The following is a 25,476-nucleotide window of genomic DNA, read 5'->3' as shown; positions in this document are numbered from 1 at the left end:
CCTTCGTTCTCCCCTTTGGCTAGGTCCCCTCCTATTGCCTGGCGGGATGGGGGAACTTTTGTCTTCTGTGTAGCAGGAGACACTCGTGCTGTGTCAGGCTCGTGAGTCTGTCTCAGGGCGGGCAGCGTATGCCTCCACCAGTCGATTTCTCTCTCTGACTCCCTGATGCTCCTCAGCCTATTCACCTCCTCCCGAAGCTCCACCACCAGGCCAAGAAAGTCTTCAAGCACCCACAGCACACCTCCCAACACCGACAGGAGACTCGGGCACACCCTGCAGCCCAAGATCTGGATGGCCGTGTGTTTCCCTGAGCCTTCCAGCTGGGTAGCCACGTCGGTGACTGTGGCTGGAGAGGCTGCGGGAGATGCAGAGGCCATGGCCTTCTGCCTGGTGGATACCATGGCCGGGCTCTTCACAAGCAGGCCCTGGCGACTCTCTCGGCTGCCTTGGGTGGCCTTGATGCTGGAAAAAAAGCCCTGCCCGCCTCGATCTCCTGCTCTGCTGCAGAATGTGTCTGCCCCGGAGCCGATCGCCTCAGCGAGAGGCCTTGAGTCCCTTCAAGAAGCCTGTCCTTGGGCAGGGTTTGTGGGGGATTTGATACCCGCTTTGCGAATGGCATGAGGAGCAGTTGTAAAATAGGCACCTGGCTTTTTTGTAAGACATCCATTTAGGATTTGTAGAAACTCAGGTTTCTCTGAAACGTGGTTTTGGCTCATTGCCAGTAGAGAGGTTCCCCTTGGCCAACTCGGGGGCGCACACGGGCACCGAGCACTGCAGAGCAGCTCCCTCGCGTTTCCCCTTTTGCAGTGAAGGTGCAGGAGGCTTTTCTCTACAGTCTTACTCTGCCCTCTGCTGTCTATTTGTGAAATACGGTTTTCTCTTTTTAAGGAAGAAAACGCCTTATCTTTATCCCTAGGATTTTGATTTTTACCCGCAGGAGGTGTACAGTCTGCATCTGACTGCTGGCTGTTGTGTCCCCGTGGAGAAATGTCCCTGTTTGGTTCTGAGGTGCCATTTTCTGGGGGAATTAATGGTTGCTGGAAGAGTGCAAACGAGCTAACCCATCGGGATGCTGCCAAGGTGCTCCCCGCTGTGGAGCGTGCTGATGCCAAGCAGCCCGTACCGGTGGCCTGTGAGCAGGGCTTTAAGGGGGTTTTGTGATTTCTGGGCAAGAAGCATTGCCATACATGAGGAAATGTGAAACTCGACCTGTGTGGTGGGTCTAACTGGAGGCAGAGGGTTCCTGGTTGTGCACACGCTAGAAGATGTGTTGGCAGTTTTGCCTTACTGATCGCTGAGGCACTGGGGGCAAACCCGGAGGTCTTGGATCCTCCCACAGCTTTGGTTTGCTTTCAAGCAGTTGCCACAAATGTCTTTTTGCAAGAGGAAGATGGAGCAACTTGCTTTTTCTGTGCTTGATGGGACACTGCAAGCTCTGTGCAGCAAGTTCCCGTCGTGACCTGTATCTGGAGATGGTCTGTATCTGTCTCTCTGCCACAGAACATTTTGGGAGCTGCTGCAGAAGTGTGCCTGATGAGGTGACTTTTCTTCTCCCTCACTGCTCTGTCGAGTGACACTAACCAGGAAAATGTGTATTTCTGAGGGGTGTCTTCAGAGCTCTCCTTGTCTCCTGGTTATCGCCAGTAAGCTGCTGTCTCAGCCTACTGCTGCTAGCTGTGCTTATGAAAGAAACACAAATTAAGAAATAGTGCTTTACTTTCTAAATCCTCCTGCTGCCAAAGGAGCACTGTACCCAAATCTGTAGCAAGGCATGATTTAGTTGCAGAATGCAGATTCTGTGTATTTATGGCCTTTAATACGGTTATGTCTGACAGTCATCTTATTTTTAGAAGAGACAAAAACTCTGAGCTGTTCAGATTTTCCTGTTTGTAATAGCCACGAGGTGCTAGCAAAATCTTGAATTACAGCCTCTATTTAGTCCTATCTATGGTGGGGTAGGGTGTTGTGGTGGTTTGTTTTTTATTTTTGGAAACATTTTTAGCAGTGTCAGGGAAAGGCAGGTCGAGTCTGCAAAGCCGATGGGATTTTCATGTATATAGAACCAGACGCTGAACACGTGAATAACTGCAATTTCCACGTTTTCTTAAAATACTTCTCGGGTCTTACCTTCCCCTAGCTCCCAGCCTTGCAGGCTATCTCCTGCCACCCTTGGTACCATCACAGTGCTGATATGAACAGGGACTCGTGGACATTGCTGGCCTCTGTGCCAAAGTGACTGGGTGCAGAACTTCCCCGTGTGGGAGGTTTGCTTTGGCTTTCTCCTCCTCCCCCTGTTACCCAGTCAAGAGAAGCGTCCTGGAGCACTGGACATGGTGCAGAGAACGGGAAACGTCCCTGAGAGGAACGCAAAGGGCTGGCTGCCTTGGTGTGGCTGAAGCACGGCCCAAAGCTTATGGTGCGTGGTGGATTTGGTAGGGAGCAAGGCCAGGCCAGCTTCAGGCCGTCAGCTGCATCTCCTCAGCCACGAGGGAAGCCACCACGAGAAGATGCAGGGTGGGTAGGAAGTATCTGAAAATTAGCTGTGCTTGTAAGGAGGCTCGATTTTACAGATACTGGGTTGCATGAAGGTCAGTGCATTTGTATTTGGCCTTTGTTAGCAGCTGAGCGATGCCAGGCTCAGCTTTTGAAGGAGGACAGCCTGCAGGTCTGAGCTGCTCTTTTGCAGTTACATATTCCACCAAAGTAATTAAAATCTACATATACGAAGAGTCCTTTCTCCCTCCAGAAGGCTCCCTCTGCCCTGCCGATGACTCCAACAGCACAGCGATAGCAGCTCTGGTTACTCACCTCCTGTCCTCTTTGTAGGCCATCTGCAGGCTTCTGCTTATGGAGCCGGGAGAAGACCTTAGATGACCTTTGCCTGGAAGGGAGAATTTTGTTAAGATTTGGGGGAATTAAGAAAGTGACATCCTGTTACTAATTTAATTCGCTCTTACAGATGTAATTCACAATAGATCTTATTGTCAGCAGGACTCCTGAGTTTTGCAGGAATTGTTCTTGATGGGTATCAGGATGGGTAACTTTATTTGAAAAATTTTAACTTTTGTTTCTGTAGTAGGACAGGCAGATCCCATTACTGTTCTGCTGGACAGGCATGCAGATGAGCAGATTGTTCTCCTAAAGCTCACATTGCAAATTCATTGCTCTACTCATATGTGCTTTAAGTGGTGGAGGCGTTTCTGCAAAGCTCTCTCTCTCGTCCCGTTTTCCACTTCTTATTGCTGAGCATGGCCATACGTGGAGGTCAATGGTAGGTGATGGGGCACGGTTAGCTGTCATCTGGCAAAAAAACCCTGATGGGAAGAGTCTCTTGCTGCTCTAGGCCGTCAAAGGGTGCCTCTCATAGCTCAGTTCAGGAATGCCAATTGAAGCAGCTCTCCAGCTGTCGAGTCCCCACCCTCCTATGGATGCACTAACAGGCCTGAATGACCCTGAGCAGCCTCACCTGGGGCCTCCACCCCACACACCCATGGCCTCAGGAGCCCATTTAAGTCCAGCCCTGGGTGCTTAGTCCTTCATTGAGCCCTGTAGCACGTGTGCTGGTCTCTAGCTCAGCCACAGTTGTGTCGTAGCCGTCCACAGACTGTGCTGGGCTCGATGCCCACCTGGGGCCTGACTTCCTAGCTCAACCTTGGAGCTGTCTCACTGGGGCTGATCTGCAAGCTGCCTACCTGCTTTGACACCACAAATGCACCTGATGATCTGGAGGCTGTCTGGCCCTGGTCACCCTCTGATGCCGATGTCTTCATCATGTGTTACTCTCAGAAGTGCCTTGGGGACTCAGTGCCACTGGAAATTATTGGGATTTGAGCACCGTGAGCTGTGTTTAAGGTAGGGAGAATTCGGGCAGCCCAGCACGGCAGCCAGCAGGACTTAATCTTTCAGTAAAAAAAACATGACAAGGGTACAGACCGCAGTGAGGAAAGTCTAAGGTTGTGTGTCACTGTCTTGAAAAAAAATATGTATTATTAAATGTGTGCTTAATTCTGAGTTTAACACATTGGTAAAATTCTTCTCTGACCCTTTTCTTGCCAGATGGTGTCTTCTACTTCTCAACTGTCCGTGCAAATGCCTTCCAACAATGTCACTATGGAGAGATCTTCCTCCAGTTCCCTAATCCTGAACATCATCAGGGAGATGGAGGAGGCAGAGAGGATGTGTGGCAAACCACGCTGTGAGTAGCTTTGCAGTGCTTTTTCTCCTGACTTTGTCTGTTTATCCCATGCATCCTGCAGAGTCAGCCAAGGCTACAGTGGGTTGAAAAAACTCACAAATGTGGCTTGTATCCACTCCTGTTACAACCGTAAAGCCTGGTGAGAAGGCTCTGATAGCCATGTGCTGTAAAGTTTCTTTTCTTTTTCCTTGTATTTTTAATGTCTTTGAACACACTGCCTATAACCTGGTTATGAGAAGATGAGCAGTTAGGTGCATAAAGTGTAAAAGCTGTTCACAAACTTCTGTGCAAGTTTTAATTTGGTAGTTTCCTCTTAGCTTTCTGTCCTGTTACCAGGTTCGGTTGTGAGTGCTCGCCATTTGGAGGTGGTGACTGGATGCTGAGGTTGCAACTCAGGTGTGATGTTTGGAACAGCAAGAAATTAGTTTTTTTTCCTTCTGGGTACTCTTCCTGATCAGGTAGAGAATCTCGTGAGCCAAAGACTGAGATGAGCTCTCCTCTGCAGCACTTGATTAATGTAATTATAATTTGTCCTGCTCAAAACAACACTACATGACAGTGTATTTGCTGGAAGCGTCTTGTTTTGGCAGGTAAACAGGCAGATAGCTGAATGGGTGACAAGATTTTGTGAACCTCTAGTTAAAAAGCCTGATAATTACAGTAAGAAAATTATTTCTTGAAGGGATACTGCTAACACTAAGAATCCTGTGCTTTAGCAATGGGCAAGTACGGGAGCGCTGCCAGACTGTGCTGGCATGGCTTGGGAGCACCCAGGGGATCCGAGCAGTTAATGGATGGCGGCAGCACACCAGGGTGAAGGAGAGCTGGAAGGGAAAAGGCAAAGCGGCGCCTCTTTAATTGATGGCTCTTCTGTAGGGGCGCAGGCATCTTCAGCGCGCAGGGAGCAGCACAAGGATCTCTCCAAATGTGATTGTTACGGTGCTTGCACATTGCTCCCGAGTGCTACTACGTCGGCGCCTTTCTTCTGGAGCCTGCCCGCAGCCTCTTGCTGTAACCGGCACTTGCACTGCAGCTTGATTTCCTGCGAGTCTAGAAAGTGAAATGCATGCTGCTAAAAATAACAGCAGGGTGCCTACGTCAGCATCGCATTTAGGAAATAGGTCTCCGCGCCATCTCTCTCCCAGCAACGCTGGAAAAAAATCAGGATTGCTGCCCACCCAGCCGTGTCAGGGCTGAGGCAGGGTCCCAGCTCTGCTCTGCTCTGTGCTGCTGTCCTGGGCTGATCGGAGTCCCCACCGATGTGATTTGGGAGCAGGGAGCTTGCAATAAGCATTCAGGGAGCATATGCTTTGGCCATGTGAGGTAAAGGTGACCCAAATTGCAGGAGCAGAGGTCCTGGGCTGTGCAGCACCACTTCCCCAAAGCCTGGCACCTTTTTTACCCTTTGCTGTCTGGTTTCAAAGCCCTCGGGACTGACACAGTCTGGAACTCGTGCTGAGGTGAGAGGTGCATCCAGGGGATGGGAACACCCGTGGCAGCATATATGCACGTACATCTATCCCCTGCACTGCCCCGACCCCGTGTGCCTGCTCGCAGAAGCTGGTGCTGGCAGCTGCCGTGGGGGCTCCAGCTCCTTCCTCCCAGCCTCTGTCACCCCAGCTTTGGGGAGGGAAGGGTTTGAGGTCTAACCTTGCCAGATGTGGGAGGGAAAACCCAATCTTGCACAGAATGACAGCTTTACCCCCAAAAAGAGAAGGATAGGATGGGGAGCTGAAAATCTGGGATGATTAGAAAAGTAGAGCTGACTTTTGAAAGGTGAATTGGCAGCCCCCCTCCAGCGTTTGCCTCTTCTGTACAAGCTGTTTTGTGCTTGGGTGTGTACCATCTGTAAGGCCAAGCTGGGATTTGGTGTAAATGGTATAAATTGCTTAAGGCTAGATCAGGATTGCATCTGTAAAGGATTGGCCTGAAATATTTAGGATGAGAAGCAGACATTGCTTTGAAAAACAGCTTTTATGGACTGTTGTATTGTTGTTTTCTGCATGGATTCAAGAAGCTGTATCTTTTTCAAGATATTGCATCATGTGGACCACGAGGGTTGTAAAGCTGGGATTTCTGCAGAGGTACTGTTAGCAGTTATGACCCAAAGAACGATTTCATTTCTAATATCAGTGCATGAAGATGAGGCTCTTGTGCTGCCGGGAGAGCATTCTGGCTTCACACCCAGCCTGTCTGACCCCACCTGCTTACACCACCTCTTAATTTGGCTCTCAGCTCTTAGTTTGTGCCTGCATTTTTGTAGTATCCAAGCTGCACTATTTTTCTTGTATCCCAAGAGCACTGAATAAAGCACCTAAATATACTCTCTGCTCTCTTTTTCTAAAGAAGAGGTTGAATGAGTCTCTTGCAAACAATTTTGTTTCTTTCATTTAAAAGAACAGCCTCCGCCCCCAGCCTGAGCTAAAGCACACCATTTATCTTTTGTCATTTTTTTTTCCCCCTGTAGATTTGAAACGGAGAATTGCTGAGAATGATCTGCCTTCAAAGACTGTGGAGGTGTACAAGAACAGTAACAGTAGACGTCGATGGACCTTATTCAGGCATGGAACTGTGAAGCTGAAGTATTCGGTAAGGTGTTCGTTGAACTGTGCCTCTGCCTGCTTCAGGGATGTTATATACCCACTGCATCTTTAACCTTGGAAACTAACAACCTGCTTTACTTACAGCTTCCTGAATCTGCAGCTCCTTTAGCCACTGCTGAGCTTTTTTTTTCTTTCTATTAGAGTTGTATTATAGCAATATTAATATTTATTATATGCATATATAATATTTATAGAATATTTATCATAGCAATACAAGAATAAGTGCATTAACCTTTCCCACCAGCCTAGCTTCCCTCCAATATATATCAGAGGCTTGATAGTCTGATGGAGGCATTGGGCCTCCCATTTCTTTGGCTGAATGTTCCTTGCAGGTAGAGGGAACTGTAATGTTTCAAAACTGCTTACAGGTTTGCTCTGTGGTCTTGATGATATATTTTCCCCCCTTTTTTGCCACATGTCCTTTGGATTTGTTACTGCTCCCAGCACCGTCTCTGTGACAGATTGACTTGACTGATTCTTTTCAAAGTGTTTTGCAAATACAGGCACAATCCAGTTTGTTCTTTTTTTTTTTTTTTTTGTTCATGTTGCTGCTGGCTGAGGAAGTAAAAGCTGTTGTGGGCCTGGGGATGTCCATGTCTTTCTCTGGAAGCTGAAAAAATTCAGGAAAAAATAGCTAAAAGTTATCAAACAAACGTTTAAAACAAAAGTTTTACGTCCTTCCTTGTTTCTGTGTGGGGTTTTTTATTGGTGCCATGCTGAATGTTTGACGTCTGGAGGCCTTGGTTATTCCATGGGAATTGATATCACCTGGTGCCATTGGGATTGGTATCACTTGTGTCTGACTTCACTGGTTCCGAACATATAAAACTCTGGATAGTGCAAACCAACAGAATTGCTGGCTGGCATCTAGTGTGATGCACGGGAAGTTCTCTAGGGAATAGGGCCGAAAAGGTTTCGCTTTTGTTGTTCCTCTAGGCAGTGAGACCGAATTTTCTGGCCTGCTTGTGTTGGGTGTTTCATGGCTTCCAGGGATTGGAATACCTCTGGTATTTCAGTCCTTTGTGGCTTTCTGGAATGCCACCTTCCATCACCTCTCCTGATTTTAGTGGGCTGAGACACAAGGTAGAGGGCAACAGACAAGGAGTTCATTCCTTCCTTTTCTCTCACTTCTTTTTGGGTCCTACCCTGTTTCTGAAACACAACTGCTTCTTTCAACTTGAAAATGTTTTTCTGGTTATAGGGTTGTTGAACATCTAAGCTCCTGGAAGGTAAAATGATCCAAATCTAGTAGGGCTGTTTGTCCTCTGGGGCAGAATAAAGAAGGGCAACAATAATATTCCTGTGGAGTTGCTGTTACAGCAATAAATTGCCCTGCAAGCCCTATCTTGGAATATCATCAGGTGTGTGACAAACATTTCCGTGTTCAGGACCCAGTGCTGAGTAGTGCATGAGTATGTTTGGTCTACCTTAAAAGCATCTAACACTTTCTTAATCTGTTAAGAGGAGCCATATGTTTTGCAGCCTTTGTAGTCATCCTTCAGGACCTGCTCAGAAACCAATGTGCTATTCTGCTTTGTCACAATATTGCTACCACCAGACATATTTCTGACAGAGAATTGAGCCTGACATTAGAGCATTCTTTCAAATGCAGCTGAGAATTAAAACTCACAACACTCCAAAAACACTGCTGAAGTTTGGGAAGGGGTAGCTATGAAACTTGACCTCTCTGGTGGTGATGCCTAGGGAGGATGTGGAGCTGGAAAGGGAAAGGAGCTTCTCATGAGCACACAGACCTGCGTGTGATGTTTGGCTCAGACACAGGTGTGCTGAAGACCCCATTGCTGGGACAGAGAATTGGTTTTGGGTGCTGATTGGGATGAGTTCGGGGACTTGTTTGGTGCTGCCATTAGGCAGCTTGCTGCTCAGCCTGAATTACAGTAGACAGGCAGGTGTGCGACCTGTGCTGGGGTTTATTAATCAGAGTTACCGTGTTAAGCACTGCTGGAGTAGGATGTATAAATGTGGTTACAATAGCAGTGCTGGAAAATTCATCCTTTGCCTCTGCCCCACGTTGAGGGAAGGTGCATGGGTCTGTAAATCAGCACTTTGCCAGAAAGAAATTTCTTCTTTGCCAAGATTTATGAACTTGAGATAAGATTTGTGAGCTTGGGTATCTCTTACTGGGTGCATTCATTGACAGCTGAAGACCAGTCAGGTGGCAGAGCTAGTACAGAAAGATTTATACTTCCAAACCAGAGGCCAGGCTTCTGGAGAAACTGCTCGATTTCCATTTTGGTTGGGAAAGTGTGAGGTGGAGACAGCAAGAGGGGACTGCCAAAGCATTAGGCTTGTCTTAGGGGCATCAGTTCCATCTTGGTCCTTGGAGAGGTGTGGGTGGGTGTGCAAAAAGAGCATTGGTATCACTACATGTCATGCAAAATGCAAAGTTGTTGTTGAGCAGCTGCCTTGTGAACCCCAGGAGGCTGCTTATTCCTTGCTCTGTGTAAAGCCCAGGTTTTGGTTTTTTAAAAAAAAAAAAAGTATAAATATATTTTCATTTCTCTTCTAATTTCAAGCAGCAGGGAAAAAAATAAATGAGGTCAAACTGAGTCTTTTAAAAGCTTTTGGTATTTGTTAAGTACGCTTTTTTTGCTTTATATGCAAAGCATTTTGGTTTGGTGCTCTGGTTGCTCGGAGCCTTTGCTTTGCTGGGAGCACTTTGACACAATCAAGACCAACTTGCGTGGGACCTCGAGGTGCCCAAGAAATCGTCAGATTTTGCTGCAGCAGGAAACAGAAATGCCAAAAAGTACTCCCCAAAGGCTCTCCTAGCTCTGACTGGGCCCTTGGCATCTATCACACCTTAGTGATTAGCAAAGCTGATGGCAAACATTCATGTTCTCTGCTGCTTTTCCCCTTTGTGTCTTGTGAGCTCTTGTACAAGGGACTGAAGCCCAAATTTATGTCCTGGAGGAAGCCAGGGTGCGATTTCTTCGAATGGAAACTTTGCATCAGAGCCAGCTTCTTCGACATCCCCTGTGCTAACGAGAGGTTGTGCCTGTCCTGTCCTTAGTGCTCTCCCCAAATCATCAGCTGTTTTTAGAGGCTGCCTTTGCAGTGATGGTGGATGTGTGAGCCACGTGCGCCGGTCCTTAGCTGTCCAAAGCTAATTCCCCGCAGGCACGTTTGTGAGGAATGGGAAGTCCAAGCAATGTGCAGCCTGCAAGAGATCGGAGCGAAGGGAAGGTTGGTTTGGGTTCTCGTGCTCACCCTGTGCTGCAATGAGCAGGGAATGCTGCTTGGTATTCTGCACCAGCTCTTCTGCTTTCTATTTTTATCTCCTGGCATAATGCTGAGTGAGCAATTTGCTCGGTGGGGTTATTATTATTATTTTTTTCTCTCTTTGAAATGTGTCCTGCACCATGTTTCTCTTGGCTCGCTACTTTGGGGAGGAAGGGGTTGTGGAAGGGATCACAGACTGCTGCATTCTGCTACGTGAGCTGGATGTAATCGTAGTCATTTCTCAGCCCTTCTGTCCACATGAATAGGCTGATGGAAAAGCACAGTCCCGTGGCTTTCCGGGTGCTAATTAGTTGAAATATCAGCGCGTTGATGATGAGAGGTTTATATGCACATAAGGAGGGCTGCCAGGAAAATGCAGCCTCTTTTAATTTCCCTTCCTTCATTTTAAACATTCAGTACTTCTGCTGCCAGGGTGTGCCTGATCTGTGTGTTTTCTGGGGTTTGTTTTATATTGTGATAAACCTATTCTACTGCTGTACTTAACGGTGCTCTGAAATCTTTGGTTTTTACGTTACTTTCCTCTGGACCAAGCCGGCAGGTCCCGGTGCCCCTGTCCCGGAGCCTTGTGACTCGCTAATGCTGGCGAATGCTTCCCGTGTGTCTGCGTGAAGCACGCCCAGCAAGGAGCTCTGCATTAGTGGGATTTGCAGCAGTGGGCAGCCTTTTAAGCACCTGAGGTCTGCTGCATCTAATCCGATTTAGTGTTTGAACTGCTCAGAGCCCAGGGAGCATTGAAGGGATGTGGATAGTCTCCGGTGAACTCGAGGTCATCCCTAAACCCATTTGCACCCACTTTGTGTGGATGCTCCGTGCTTTGGACTTGCTTTCTGGTGGCAGTGATGGAATATTAGTGCAAAACACACTTTAAGGTTCCTGCTCCCAGAAGTGAGCAGTTCTTATAAACTTACCATGCTCTGGTTATTTTGTCTTGCTTAGCAGAAATGTGCTTATTCAGAGCTGTGTTTCTGTACAGAGCAGCGCTGGGGGAACATGAGCCTTGGTTCCTTCGGTGTTACCCCACCACACCTGGGGACAGACAGGGCTTGGGTGATGAATCCTTACAGGAAGGAGAAGCTTGAAAAGCAGGAACACTGAGCTTTGGGTCGTGGGTTTCGGTTCTAGGTAGCACAAGAGAGAGACTTGAAGTTCCAGGCTTAGAAGAGGTCTCTCAGCTGCTTAGAGGTTACACGTAAGCCTGTTAAGAAGAATCTCATCTTCCAGTTTGTGATAGTCTTTAGAGTGCAAATGAACCTTGGGGAGTTTTCTGTGCCACTGCAGGTGGTAGGTGCTGCATCCTACGTGGTTTTAAATGTGTGTAGAACAGTGACTGTACATAATCACCTCTTCTATAGTTCAAATTAAGCTCTCTACCCTCATCTTAAATATCAGCCTGGAATTGATCCTTTTCTCCATTGCTCGGTAGTTCCACCTTGATTGCTCTGCTTCAACTCATTACTCAGCTCTGTCACCGTCTTTCACTCTGGGATATGGTTTATACAAAAGAAGCTTTAAAGTAAACTCAATTAGTGTTGCATTGCTAAAACCTTAATGACATTTCGCTTGGCAGCTCAGTGTGGTTTGCCCTTCCCCAGTGCGCTATGTTCTCAATAAACCAAAGTCCGTGGTAGGTGTAGCATGAAAAATCTCTGAGTAAATATTGGAACAAATGCTTCTGTGGTGCTTCCTAAGCTCTGGCTGCATTTGTGACTCAAGGCCACTGCAGTGTCACCAGCACGTAGCTGAAAAGGAGCTAAATTTGGGAGGGTGAAAGGCAAAAGCACAGTCATAGCTTCAGAGTCTCTCCTGTAGCTACAGAGATGTGATTCTGCGATGCGCCATCACCCACGCAAAGTGCTGCTGAGGCCCCTGGTCACTGGGTAGGGGAGTACATCCAGTGAAATGCTTCCATAAAAACCCCGACACAGCACGCCTGGACACAGCCTTGTGATGCTTTGACTGACACGTGAGGGTCGGGGGCTTTGTGAGGAGGGTGCAGGTGCTCTGGCTGGATTTCGCTCTGCGTTTTTAAGTCACGAAGCTGAAGCAGATTTTGGTGATATGTTGCCTCCACCCAGTACCAGTGGTAGGAGTTAAAGGTCTGGTTCTATCCCTGGCTTTGTCCTAGTGGTTTTAGACCCGACTTGAACCAACTCAGGGTATAAAATTAACAGGATGAGAAGCTGCACAGGGAACTTGGATATTATAGCACTGAAACCACGTGGTTTGCAACGAGCTCCTCGATGATTCAGGGGAAGCTTCACCTCTTAATGGACCGTACAGAATATAGAGACTAATTCCCCTAATAAATAACTTCCAATTTCTAATATGTAGGGAAATATATTATCCTGTTGTCCAAAAATGTTGAGAGATCAGTCTTATCTGAACAAGAACAGACATTTTGTGCTGGCTCCACCTGGTTTGCTGGGGTCAGTGGTTGCGCTCCTACACGGCTGGAGAAAGGCTGGAAGCGTAGCTGGTCGCACTGTGGCTGCTACCAGGATTGTGCACTTTGCCATCACAACACCACCAGGAATTGCTGCAAGCCAGAGAAGACCTGAAATCCTGCACAGCTGGAGTGGGATGCCTGAGAAGCAGGTTGCTCCAGGAGAGATGAGTCAGTACTGACTGATTGCCCTTTCCTCTTCTTCTCACGCCAAAATGTACGCATCTGAAAGCAGAAATGCCTTCACCCCTGTTCTTTGTGTGAGGGGAACTCCTCGGTTCTCAGTCTCTTGACATGCTTCCAAATTTTTCGCTGTCTTTTGGCACCTAAGTGGGCTGCAGTCACGCGGTGGCCTCAACTGGCCCTAGAAAGAAGGGAAATGGCGAGAAAAAGGTAAATGAAAGCTTTTCCAGGACTTCGCTACAGCAGTGGAGCACTCAGGTCTCTTGGTGATGCTGCCTGTGTTCTTGGAGTCCCAGGGCAATGCTGACAAGAAGCTGAGTGCTGGGATTGCCTTTGTCTTGGTGGTCTTGGCTCCAGATGTGCAGACATGTGGGCTCGAGCAACTTCGCGAGGCTTCTGCTGCAGCAGGACAGAGCCGGGCTCTGCACTCTGAGGCTTTTGGCTCCACAGCACCTCCGTGAAATGGTTAAGAAGCGAATGCAGTCTTTTGCAAATGTGTAGGGTGTTTTTTGTCTCTGTCAGAACAGTGTGCTGCCAGGTGTTTTCCCCGTAATCGCACTGCGTGGTGCTTGCTGAGCGATTCCCCGCGGAAATCCAGCACAGCACAGTTGGCCGGCCGCTATCAGCGAGGCTCCCAGGACGCGGGGTTTCGGAGCAGGGTAAGAAGGAGGCTCCCCGGCTCCTCCCGGCCCTGGCAGCTCGGTGATTTGCGGTGAGAAATCCCCTCCTCGGGATGGGGAGGGAGAGCTCTTCCCCCTCTGCTCTCCGCGTCCTCCCCTTGCTGCGGCGGGGTGCTGGAGGGGCTCGAGCTGCGTGTTGCTCGTTCGATTAGCCCAGGTAGGTTAGGAAGATGTTCAGTCCCACCTGTACGGCGTCCTGCAGGGATGAAGTTGTTACAGAGATGGATTTTGTCTGCTGCTGAAGAACCAGTGGCTGGATCTGTTGGCACACCTGGCTCATTTCCCTGCGTTCTTTATTAGGGCCACGTTTTTCTCTTGTAAGATATCTTACTTTCATTTTTAACACTAGCCAAATATCAAATATTCCTCAGGAGAGGTCTGTGATTACAGCTCAGTTTTGACAGCTGAGAACCGTCCAGCTGACGTATTTGCTTCATCTGAGATGCTATTTTCAGCTCTGCTGCTGGTTTCACCCTCAGTGACAATCCGTTTGCCTTTCCTCTGGATGACATTTTGGGTTGAAGCGAGTTTGTTACAAGCCAGATCCACGGGAGGTCAGGCTGTATTGTTTTAAAACTCCATTGTGTAAAATGGTTATCTGCTTTTGTGAGTTTTTGCTGTTATTTTGGTACTCTTTCAGCCAAAACAGAGCAGAATGAATCCCCTCATCCCAGACGGTCACCATTACAGAATTTGGTCCATGTCTTTCTGAAGCATTTCACAAACCCGTCTGCAGAAATAATCTTTCCTGCCCCTTTATTTTATTTTATTTTTGGGTGGGGGGTGGGCTTAGGATAAAGGCAAACGAAACTTTACAAGCTCTTTTTGGGAATCGGGCCTTTTCCAGCGCTAATTTTGCAAACTATTAGAGCAGGAGATCAGGAGGTGGGAACCCAGTTATGCAAACAGAGCCACGTCACTCTCGGCCAGAAATAGCTTTGGTGCATGTGCACTAAGGTGGAAACGAAGGCCTTGGGTGTACGGACAGCAAACAACGATGGGAGGGAGGCAGGAGGGGAAGCTGCAGCCTTTTGTTTAGAGTCTCTCAGGAGGTGTTCAGAGAAAGTGTGTTTTCCAGAGGAGCAGGGTATTACTGCTTGCAATTTCAGTGGGATCAGTTACTGCCTTTCCTGCACAAAAAGGGAACTAGGGTTTTTAGAGATGACAGTCTGTTCCCAGGGGTGTTAATCATTTTTAACAGCCACGTAGGACATGAAGAAAAACTGGAGAATAGTTCAAAATTGCACCTTTTGCCTTTTTTTTTTCTTTCCTTTTCTCCTTCTACCCAGTCCATGGCCAGCTCAATGCGTGCCCGTTTGCTCCTCCGCTCCTGTGTGGTTGTTGGTCAGCCTGGCAGCTCCTTGCTGCTGGAGGATTTTGTGAAAATTTCACATCGACTTGGCTTAAGTCTTCCTCTGTTTTCATTTCAGCCTCACCCAGCACTGCAACACCCTAAATAATTTGGAGAATGCTCTCCCAGGTATTTGATGCGTGCTTGTGAGCAAGCTGCCTTTCAGTTTTGCTGAGCGTTTGCAGCAGGGTTATGGCCCAGCATCCTTTAATTTGCTGCATGTTGCTTTCCACCAGGCTTAAAATAAACTTTATATTTTTTTTTCCTTTCTCCTGTAGTATTGCTACGCTGAGATCTCCCTTCGCAGTGATGTGTTTAATTGCAGTATCTAGCCGTTAGGAGAACACAGAGTGCTTCTGGCCCAAGATCCAGTTTTGAGTAAATAAAGGAGATAAAATAGGAACTCCAGGATGGAAAATCCTGCTTGTAGGTGTGTAGATGTGGTTTCCATTGGATCAAAGCCTCTTTTTTTAATGAAGACTTGCAATTTCTTATCGTGCCATGCTTTTCTGGGATGAGCCGAGAGGGGCCTATAAAGCTGAGCAGAGGCTTGCCGACTCCTGTAATGGGCAAAGCGATTCCCAGGCCCTGTTTATTACCTATTCCTCACAGGCTTTTTTTGTCTCAATTAAAAATCTTGCTCAAATTATTTCTGTAGTCATCCCGAACTGCAAGCACTTATCAGACTGTCTTCCTCACCGTGTTCACTTAGGAGCTCTCTCTTTCTGCCCCGCTTCTTTCCAGAGGTACGTATGATTATTTTTTTTTCCTGCAAGCATCCCCAAATGGAGATTTTACTCTTTGGTCCCTCCACTCCCACCCTCCAGTTCTGTCACGTGCGTGTGTCTGAGAAGCTAAGGCTTTGGTGACACGAACCTTTCAGCTGTTAGGACTGTTTGCCTCCTCCATCCCGGAGTGTTTTTCAAGCACGGCGCTGTTTAGGCTGCGCCAGTTGAATATTGTGGTGTCCTAAAATAGCTGACCCCAGGTAAAAATCGGCTCAGCTACGCAGAAGGGGGAAGTTAGTGCTGATTTATTGGCCTGTCAGTTAAATAAGAGTACCAGGATACTCAGTACTTTATATTTTGTGTTGTGATGACAGCAACATATCAGCTGTCTTGAACGTAACTGCTCTTTTCTATATGTTGGTGGTTAATTAAAGTGTTCATACATCCTGCACTCTTCAGCATTAATTCTGAGATTTATTTTGAACCACTGCCAGGGGAATACATTGTTACGGCATCCTCTTTCCACATCTATTAGCAGGAAGAGGATAATTGAGGAAATCTCACGCAGATTTAATTGGGGACTGAGGGCAGGAGCAGGGAGGGGGAGAAACACAACGCAGAAGTAGGTCAGAAGTTTGGCGGCGGATAACTCTTGCTTGACACCGAGCGGTCGAGCCGAGCGGTGCTGTCATAGGCAGCCGTGGGCCTGCCGTGGATTTGGGGTTAACCCGAAGGAGCTGCCTCCCTCGTGGCTTGTGTAACGTGCTGCAGATCGGCCGGGCTCGGAGCATGGTGCGGCCGCCTCTGCGGGAGTTGCAAGGGCAGGCGACGATCCCCCGTGGCTTTGTGTGAAATGGGTAAGGAAACAGGGTGGCTGCGAGCAGCTCGGCCTGCGTTTGGGGCAGGCATAGCAGGATTTGAAGCTCAGGAAAGCAGGCATCGCGCTCCGTGTTGCAGCTGCTGGCGGCATGGGAGCACGCTCTCTCCGCACCCGCAGCTCCTGTGCTGGCAGCAGTGCCCCTGCAGCCCCTGAGGCAGGGCCAGGATCTTCTCCCAGATATTCTTTTCCTTGGTTTTTGCCTGATGTGGCTGCAACACACGACACCGTTCTGCAAATCTGCATTGGGAGCTCCTTTCGCTGGTGCTTTTGCAGGTTAGATCTGCATGCCTTGTCACATCATGCCAAACTCGGGGCATGCCGTGCAGAGGCATAAGCAGGCCCCATAAAAAAAAAAAAAAAAAAAACACAATGAAGCTGCAGTCTCTTTGTCAGGGCTCCAAAAACACGCAGCATGCCCTTGGGTTGCTGCTGTGTTTTCTGGACCATGGTCTGGCAGCTCCCATGTCCAGCTTTTAGACCCCGAGTCCCACCTGCAGCGTAAACTTGGGGTCTGTTCTTCCTGTTCTGTGCCTGGACAAACCATGCAGCTGGGAGATAAATAGCAGGTTATCACGATAAATGGTGCTGTGTTTGAATATCATCTGCCTGACTCTCTGTGCGATGCTGGAAGTCTCCAAGCTTTGCCATGCTTCAGCATCCCCTTCCCTTCGAGGCTCGTGTCTCGGTTCTCAGGTGTAAGACTTTGGTTATCAAAAGGTTTGCCTTATTTTGATGCTGGTGAGAGATGTGCTGCCCCTTTGGTGTTGGTAGCTCGTGGCCCCCGGTCGAGACCAAGCCTCTTGGTGTGAGCTCGTGCAAACAGTAAGAAGCAGCGTGTGCCATGAAGAGCTCCCAGTACAAACACAGGCAGACACTTCCCAACAGACAAAGTGGCAGGAGAGCAGGGCTCTAATTACAAATGTTGCTGTTATTTTTTACTGGGTTTCCCCAACGTCTTCACCAACAGCACTGCCAACCCGGAGCATCAACAAATATGATTCTGGCTTAGAAACGAATGTAATTAAGAAATACAAACACAGAAAAGGGTGGAGGCTATTTGCCTCTGGTTCTTGAGCCTTGAGGGAGTCTCTTCTCAAGCATTTTCATCCAGTTGCGCAGAAACTTATATTTAAATAAAAGTAAAACCAAATTCTCCTGACAGCAGCAGGTCCCTGACTTCTTTCTCAGGCCATAATGTGGGGCTAGCCCCTTCCTGCCCCTTGGGAGCTCTGGCTGCCCTGCCGTACTGCTGAGGTCTGGGGGTTTCTTTCATTGTTCCTGCCCTCCGTTGAAGAGCTGCCCTGTGGCTGCTGTTGCTGTGGTTAACCTGTGTATTTTCCCTGGGATGAATCTTTCTTTCCAGCTACCAGCTGTAAAGCCCACGGGGGCTGCAGATGCGTCGGCTTGTGCTGGAACAGAATGTACAAAAAATAGAGTCCTCAAGGACGCGGCTTTGTGTACTACAGTGGCTGATGTCAGTGGATGGGAAAGGTCTTGTTTTTTTTTTTCTTCTTTTTTTTTTTTTCTGGCAATCTTTATTCTTAATGCGCATTCGAGAAAGAGAAAGGCAAAAAAAAAAAAAGTGTGTTCTGCTAAACCTAAGTTAAGAAGCTTGTTCAATTTTTAAACAGTTACATAAAACCATCAAAGTCTGACAGCGGAGAGATGCAAGTTTGTGCAAAAGAGAAATAACAAAAAAAGCTGAAAGGGAGTGTCAAAGTTAATTCCCCCAGGCTTACACCTAAAACAGCCGTAACTTACAGATGAACCCACTCCTGCTCTTTTTTCCTTTTTTTTACTTCCCCTTTCTTGACAAAGGCCTTTGTGTTGATGAACTCCTGGCAGAGCGTGGATGCTGCTTATGCCAGTACTGTGCTGCTTCTGCCAACGCAGCTCTGGGTCCCAGTGAGCATTTCTGTGCTGCCCTCGGGGAAACAAACTGGTGGGCTTAAGCCGTGGCAGGAGAGCTTGTCTGGAACATAGGTGCCTGGATTCCCGTGTGTTTCTGCTCCTCGACAGCCGGGTCCGTGTGCCTGCAGTCTGCGGATGCAGTATCCTGATCTTTAAATTTTAAGAAGCTTCGGTTCTGTTGTTGGTTCTGATGCCATCAGTTGTTCCCTTCACCAGAGCAGAAGAGACAGGTGAGTGGATTGAGCGGTTCTTCAGCGCCCTGTGACCATTTTTCTCCAGATACCTTGTAGGGAGCAAGTCAGGAGCTGAATGGTGCACTCTTGGTTAGATAACAGAGCTGCTAGAAAGCTTTGTGCTGTAGGATCACTCCTCGCTGGGTAACATACGGAGATGTTCCAGGTCTCTGTGAGTAATGTTAATCTATTTATACCTACTACCTAGGTACTGGAAATCCATTATATCTGGTTCTGTCTAGACACGATCAAGGACATACTCTCAACTCCCATTATTTTTCGATAGCATTAATATTCAATTAAGTCTTTGTCTTCAAATGAATTCTGAAAGCTGTAGTTATTGAGGAAATTCATGGGGAATTAAAAAGAAGTTGTCCTCTGACAAAAAGGCTATCACATCCCAGAGGTACTCATGCAGGGTAGCTGCACATCTGCTATCTGAGCGCTCTCCATCCATCTCTGCAGCAACTCCAGACTCGAGTTCTTGTGTGGCTAAAGGGGTCAATGTAGCTGAGGAAAGCCATAAAACTTCCTGTGGGTGCTGGAGAGCACAGTGGTAAAACTGGGCTACAGCTGGCCTAGGTTACAATCCTTTTTCTTCAGTTGCTGAACTTTCTGATGTTGTATTCAATATCAAGAATCTAGCTGGCGTTAACCTTAGCCACTCGCTTTTGTCACACCTTTGCAGAAGATGTTTAAGATTAAAGTTGCTGCTACATCTACTGTGAGCACAGCAATTTCTCCAGGTAAGTCTTCAGGAAATCAGAGTTTAACAGTGCTTGGTTGGTAGCTGGAAGCCCTCGCTTGCCACTCTTGGGAGTGTGGAGTGCAGGGAGGAGCAGGGACATTTTCAGTCTATTTTCCTTATGTAGGGGAGATGTTTTGTCAGGAAGGGATGTATCTTCTTCCTTACGTGTGACAAAGCTTTGTTCCATGAGAGGGATTCCTGGAGAAAGCAGATGGGAGAAAAAACTGCTCAAGATGTGCCCTATCCACGTGGCAGGGCCCCAAAGGACTGATGGATTTGGTGGGACTGTGCTGCAGGTCTCAGTGCTGAGAAACTCGCTGCGTGAAGTTTTTTTAGTATTATTTTTTACTTTTTTTTTTTTTTTTATGTCTTGTCACAGGTGATTTCTTCCTTTTATGCATGCACACATCACTGTGTCTGTAAAAGAGCTGCCCCATGGCACTGCTGAGGTAGATGGTTTAGGGTTAAGTGCTTCCTCTCCTATACAATGCTGTGGGATTCTTGGGGGTGAGAGGCACTAAATAAGAACAAGCAATTGTCATTGGAAAAATCTCCAAATATTTCTGCTCACACAGCCTCAGGTAAGGGTCTAACAATAAAGATGGGCCACAAGAGAGCCAGTTCTGGCGTAATCAAATCCACTGGTGCTTGTATGGCAGATGAAACAGGAATATTTGGCTCGCTCAGTCACAGCACAGTTACTGCTTGTTCGAAAATCCTGTGGCAGAAAGAGAAAGAAGTGATTCCTGTGCCCAGCATCGGTGTGTCTTAGGGTGAAAGGATGGTGTAGGGTGAAAGGATCCGGCCTTTAATTTTGAAGGTGAGCCATGCAAGCTGGACTTTGTAAGAACTTCAGAGAAGGGAGTGAGACAGCCGTGGGCCTGCGTGCAAGTTGCCAGCAAGGTGATGCTGCGAGGGTCACCATTTTTAACTCAGCAACCCTTCCCTGTAAACTGCATCTCTGTGTGACCCTCAGGCTGTATTGCAGGCAACATCTTCCCTGTTTCTCTGCCCCTGCCTGCGAGGCGAGGAATGCAGCGCAGCCAAGAAGCAGCGTGCCGGTGATCCCCAGCTGGTAGGTAGCTCCATGGGGCTGTTGCACATCAGCATAACTGAGAGCAGTCCAAAGGATTTCTCCTGTGAATTACACTGACTTACAGCGACTGCTCAGGGAGAGAGAAAATCCTTTCCCTGTGGTGGCTCTGAGCCATGCCAGGAGCTGAGTGGGCTCCCAGCTGCTCCCGGAGCAGGAGATTGCAGCACATATAACCTCTGCTGTGCTCAGCAGTGGAAGAACAAATTGAAGGTCCCAGTGGGACCAATCTCACAGAATTCACCTCGTTTCTGAGATTTTTGTTAGCTGTGTCTAGCTTACAGGTAACACGGGTCCCGCAATCCCATCTTTGTCTATTTTAGTGCTATTGATGCTGTTCTGAAAGTCAAGCTAGCTTTGTCGTTCCTGCATCTCTACCAGAGCTGGATGTTTATTTTAGTGGGTGTATTGGTCCTTACACAGACTAATTGGTCACTGGTCCGTGGAGTATCTAGGAGTGCTGGTCTCAGCTCCTCTGGGCTGCGTCTCTCTGGCTACCAGGTCCTTGCTAGTCCTGGTGATGTTCTGCCACGCAGACTCCTCTGCCTTCTTCCAAATGCTGCAGGAGCTCCAGGTGCTGCTCTCTGAGTTTTGCTTCTCCATTGTTCTCTTCCTTTCCATCTGCTTGCTTTTTTATGTTAAAAAGAAAAGGAGGAGATGAAAAAAAACCATTGTGGCCTAAGGGGGTTCCCTGGTCTCTGGTAATTGCCAAAGTGTCAGCAGCTGTAAGAAGTGTCTAAATGAAATCTCATCTTCCTTTCCTAGCATGGCTCAGCTTATCTGTTTTGTCACCTGAACTCACCGGTATCCATCACTTAGAGGATGGAGATTTGCATAATTAGTGTTTTTCAGGTACCTTCTGAAATGCAGAAGGGGAAGGTACTCACACACATCTCAGCTCTTATCTAATGAGGTGCTGACAAAGAGGTATCCATGGAGACATCCATTATAAGGCACTGCTCTGAAATTGGTTCTTGCCAATGCCTGTTAAAATGCCAAGGGGTTTTCTTAAGCATAACTTAAACTATTCCTGTGCTACATCCCTAAACAAAAATAGTTGTGCCTGAATGTGATGAGAATCATCAGCTGAAAAAATGAGGTTTGCAAGGTCTTATTAAGGCTAACGGATAGGGAGTGAATTGCAAGAAAGGTACAGAGCTTTTTTAAGGTCTTCTACCGGCTGCTTTAGCACTGAGAGCTACTGCGAAGATGCCAGGACAGAAAGCCAGTAGCCCTCTTGGCCAAAGCAAGGTGCTGAGCATCTCTGACCTCTGGGGCATTCCCAGCATCCTGAAGCTTTGATCATCGAGGTGCCTCAGTGGTGCTGGGGTTGTCCAAATTCCAGCTCCCCAGACTGCTGGGAAGCGTTCCCCTGTGAGGGGAGATGCCTAAACATCACTGAGGGACTTCCCTGAGCTCTTCCCCAGGGGATGGAGCTGTGCTGCTCTGTAGTGGCTGCAGTGACTGGCTCGTGGGGTTAGAAATGACAGGCAGAGCTCAGGCGGGGAGGAAATAATCTTCCTTTTATATTTGTCCAAATCTCCCTAGCAAACTTAGTCGGGCACTTAATTCTGGGGTTTTTGGTGATGGGTGGTCATGTTGGCGTTGCAGTGCATGGATTTTCTTTTCAGATGTCCTCTTGTTCCTCCTCTCTCTGCTGCTGTCCCCGTCACAGCACTTTGCACTTCCACAAACCTCAAGTCCTGCAAAAGGCGCCTGGGGGAACCGAGGCCTTCTCGATGCAGGAGTGGAGCTGCCGGGCTCAAGCTGCCTGTCACACTGCTCCACGTGTGCTGTGGCTTTCCTGCTGCCTCGAGTTCACACCTTGCCGTGTCCCGTGGCAATAGGCTGCTCAGGGAAACCTGACCAGACGCAGGCAGTGTGTTTCATGCTTCTGCAGCTCACACGTGTCTCGTGCTCTGACAGTCTGCACAGCATTGGTACATAAGCATTATTGCTTCGTACAGTAATGTGCTGGAAGCAAAAATTGAAGATGGCTCTAAGTAAACCCTTTCTCCTTGCCTTTCCTGTTGTCTTGCCCTTGCACGGTGAAAACAGGAGAATCCAGCGTATCTGACTTGGTTATTTATAGCTTGAAGCTGTTGGGGTTTATTTCTGGGTTCGGCTAATGGGTTATTTTTTGTTGTAGCTCTGTAACAGATAGGAAGAACCTACACAATATCAGAAACTAGAGAGAGGTAATGATGCAGGTATGTGCACACTCCTTCCCTGGTCTGTTCCTGTATCCACACGAATACCCCCAGTCCTGTGTTCATTACAAAATAAATATCCATCTCCCAAAGGGAAGGCTGAACCACGGTTCGGACTGCACTCGCTGACATTTACCATTTGCACTGTGTTGGTTACTCTTGTAAGGCACCTGATGAGAGAGCCTGCTCTTGTGACACGGGCTGAAGGTTTTGGCACGGGGGTAGGAGGCTGGGGACTTGCTGCTGGCTGCTTGGGCAGGGCGGGGGTGATCCCATCACCCCGCTGCACCTTACCTTCTGTACTGCTGCTGCGGAGGTCCCTGTGCCAACAGATCCCCTGAGATGGGCGGCTGAAGGTTTTCTGCAGAAGTAGGGTACCATGGGGTTGGGTCCTGTAAGAGACCTGTCTGCTCAGGCATGGTCATTATGGAGATGACCTTAAAGATCTGGCCAAAATTAACCCAGCAGCTGCACTGCTCTGGCAGTGTTGAGCTTTGGGGAGGTTTTCAGCAGGCTCAGGACAGAGACAACTCCAGCACCTTTTCTGGGGGCGGTGGATGCAGTGCTCAGGTGACCGCAAGGCTCTGTTCGGACTGAGAGGGTCTGGATGTGAGATCAGCACCTGAACTAATATTCTTTGCAACTGCATCAGAAGAGAACAAAAAGGGAGGTGGCTGCCCAGGAAAAGCAAAAACAATTGGAGCATCTCAGGGCATTTGAAAGGAGCTGGCTTCTCTTTTCTGACAGCCTTCTTTTAGCACGTACTGGACACATTGGCTCCTGGTATCTGAGCTATCTGAATATTCAAGTCACCGTGGATAATGCAAACTTATGTAGAAAAGCAAAACTGCAAAAACAACCCCTCTGTGCCAGCAGCTCTCCGTCTGACATCCGTCTCTAGCTGACACTTTGTTTGGATCCTAGGCAGGGTTGCAAAGGGAGGGAGGAGGGCTGGTGAAGCCTGGTTTGTGCTGAGCAGGAATTCTGAAAGCTCAGCGGAACTGCAGCCTTCCAGAGCTTAAAATACACTCTGACAAAGAATAATAATAATAAAAAAATCATCGGGGAGCTCCCCGTGAGTAAAAACCAATCCCCACTGTCACCTCTGTTTTGCTCGTTCCCTCTCCCGTCCCTGCAGATGCTGTGGCTGCAAGGGCTTTGATGTGCAGATGTGGTGACGCGTGTTTTGGTCCCTGCGAAGAGCCTGGGTTGTTCTGGAACCGCCTGAATATGCAGGGCTCCAGGTTGTGCAGTGCAGCAAAGGCACAGGGAGGGGAGAGCACGGGGGGTGTTGCAGCAGGCAGGAGGATTTGGGCTCGTGTTTTTGAGGCAAAGCTGCAAATTATCACTGGAGGAGCCCCTCTAGGTTGGTCCCTGGCTGCTCTCACAGTCCTTCAGGTCTCTGATTGCAATATTTCTCCCCAGGGTCTAGAGGAAAGGACATTTAGTGGTGTTTTATCCCATCCCTGCTGCAGGTGTTTTATCCTGTCCCTGTTTTATCCCAGGCTGAGTCAGTCCTCACCACCTACCCCCAAACTGTAACATCGAAAGGACAAATTGTATCTTTTTTTTTTTATTATTATTTTTGGACAGAAGGGAAAGGAGCATATGTGTCGTGGGCTCTTTTGTAAAACCTGTCCCTTGGGCTGGAGCTGTTGTGTTTGGCTCGTGTCTCTCAGCCCCTGCTCCTCTGCCTCCGTTTTCACTCGTGGTGGCGTGTGCTGACTGCTGCTGCTCCACACCGAGGAGGTGAGGACGGGCATTTGATCCACCTGTGACTTTTGGGTGCGCTGTGTCTTGAGCTGGGCTCAACATCCCGTCAGCCCAGGACCCGATTTCCATGCTCCTTGCGGGATTTCCAGGCCTGCTCCCACTGCGAGGAAAAGACAGCAGTGACAACCCGTTATTTACTCCCAGCTGTCCAAATCAGTGAGGAAAAATGACATCTCAAGAAGCTGCTCTATTCTGTAATAGCTATGAGCTTCTGTATCCGTGGGGGCAGACTTCCCTGTCTGCGTGTGGTAATTATGCTGAAATTGGGGCAGGAGCCGGCTTTTGAGTTTTGGGGCTCATCTGGGAAGAGCTGCGTGCTCCTGTGCTGTGTGCAGGAGGAAAAAAGAGCAAAGCCAAAGGCCCGTCCCCCTTCGGGCTGGGTTACGGAGCCTGCCCTGGCCCCAAATGCACGGCACCCAGAGGCTGTCGTGGCGCAGGTATTTAGGGGCTGGGTCTGTTTGTGGGATCTGGCCGTGCCTTCGGAGCGAGAAGCAAGTTGCACCGCTAAAAGGCTCCAGGATATGGGGTTCCCTGGCATCCTCCCATAGCCCTGGTGCTGTTTTTCCTTTCTGCCTGCCCCGTCCAGAACTCCTGTTTCTGCAAACAGAAATCCTTCATCCGCCCTCATGTGGTTCCTGGAAAACTTCTTTGTGTCCACTGGTCTTTTTTTTTTTTTTTCCATTTCCTCCAGCTCCCTATTTTATTTTTTTTCACCGTAGAGCAAAACAAAAGGCCCTACTAAATTCCTGTAATTACAGTCACCCAAGCAGGCACATTCATGATAGGCTTAATAGGGCGGCACCATGTCAAGCTTTTGTTTCGGAGGGGCGGGGGGGAAAAGTCCTTTGGTACTTCAGTACAGTTTATGACTGTTCCTGTGTATAATTTGCAAGCCATTAAAACCAGGCCTGGTGGAGGCCCAAAAAGGCAGAATGCAGTCGTGAAAATGGAAACAAATAATGCAGTTCCCCACTGTTACCCAACCCGCTGAAAGCAAGACTTCCAGGAGGATATAACTCAGGGCTTTTGATGCTCTACCTTAGTTTTAGCAGGGCTTTAGCAAGGCAGGAGTGCACCCACCTCACTCCCATTTGGTGCAGGTAAGGTGTTCGTCGCCTGGCCAAAGGGTGAGCATTTAACCCTCAGGAGATTTATCACTTAAAAAATGAGAGGCAGGGATT

General features: G+C 48.3%; 1 protein-coding gene across 12 annotated transcripts in view; it reads left to right on the top strand.

Moving 5' to 3' along the window:
- ARHGEF9 (Cdc42 guanine nucleotide exchange factor 9) overlaps positions 1–25,476 on the top strand; it is a 171,648-nt gene that overhangs the window by 18,333 nt on the left and 127,839 nt on the right. For 10 of the 12 annotated variants that reach the window (XM_068696573.1, XM_068696579.1, XM_068696576.1 and 7 more), the window contains 2 exons: positions 4,057–4,195; positions 6,663–6,784. In XM_068696573.1, the coding sequence (XP_068552674.1) occupies positions 4,057–4,195; positions 6,663–6,784 (261 nt within the window). Of the gene's footprint in view, positions 1–3,547; positions 3,853–4,056; positions 4,196–5,636; positions 5,656–6,662; positions 6,785–25,476 lie in introns of those variants that run through there. The other 2 variants (XM_068696581.1, XM_068696587.1) reach the window with 2 other exon arrangements.

The sequence above is a fragment of the Anas acuta genome, chromosome 13, assembly GCF_963932015.1.
Source record: "Anas acuta chromosome 13, bAnaAcu1.1, whole genome shotgun sequence".
In the NCBI taxonomy this organism is placed as follows: Eukaryota; Metazoa; Chordata; class Aves; order Anseriformes; family Anatidae; genus Anas; species Anas acuta.
The sequence above is the reverse complement of the archived record's forward strand: the minus strand, read 5'-3'. Positions and strand labels throughout refer to the sequence as shown.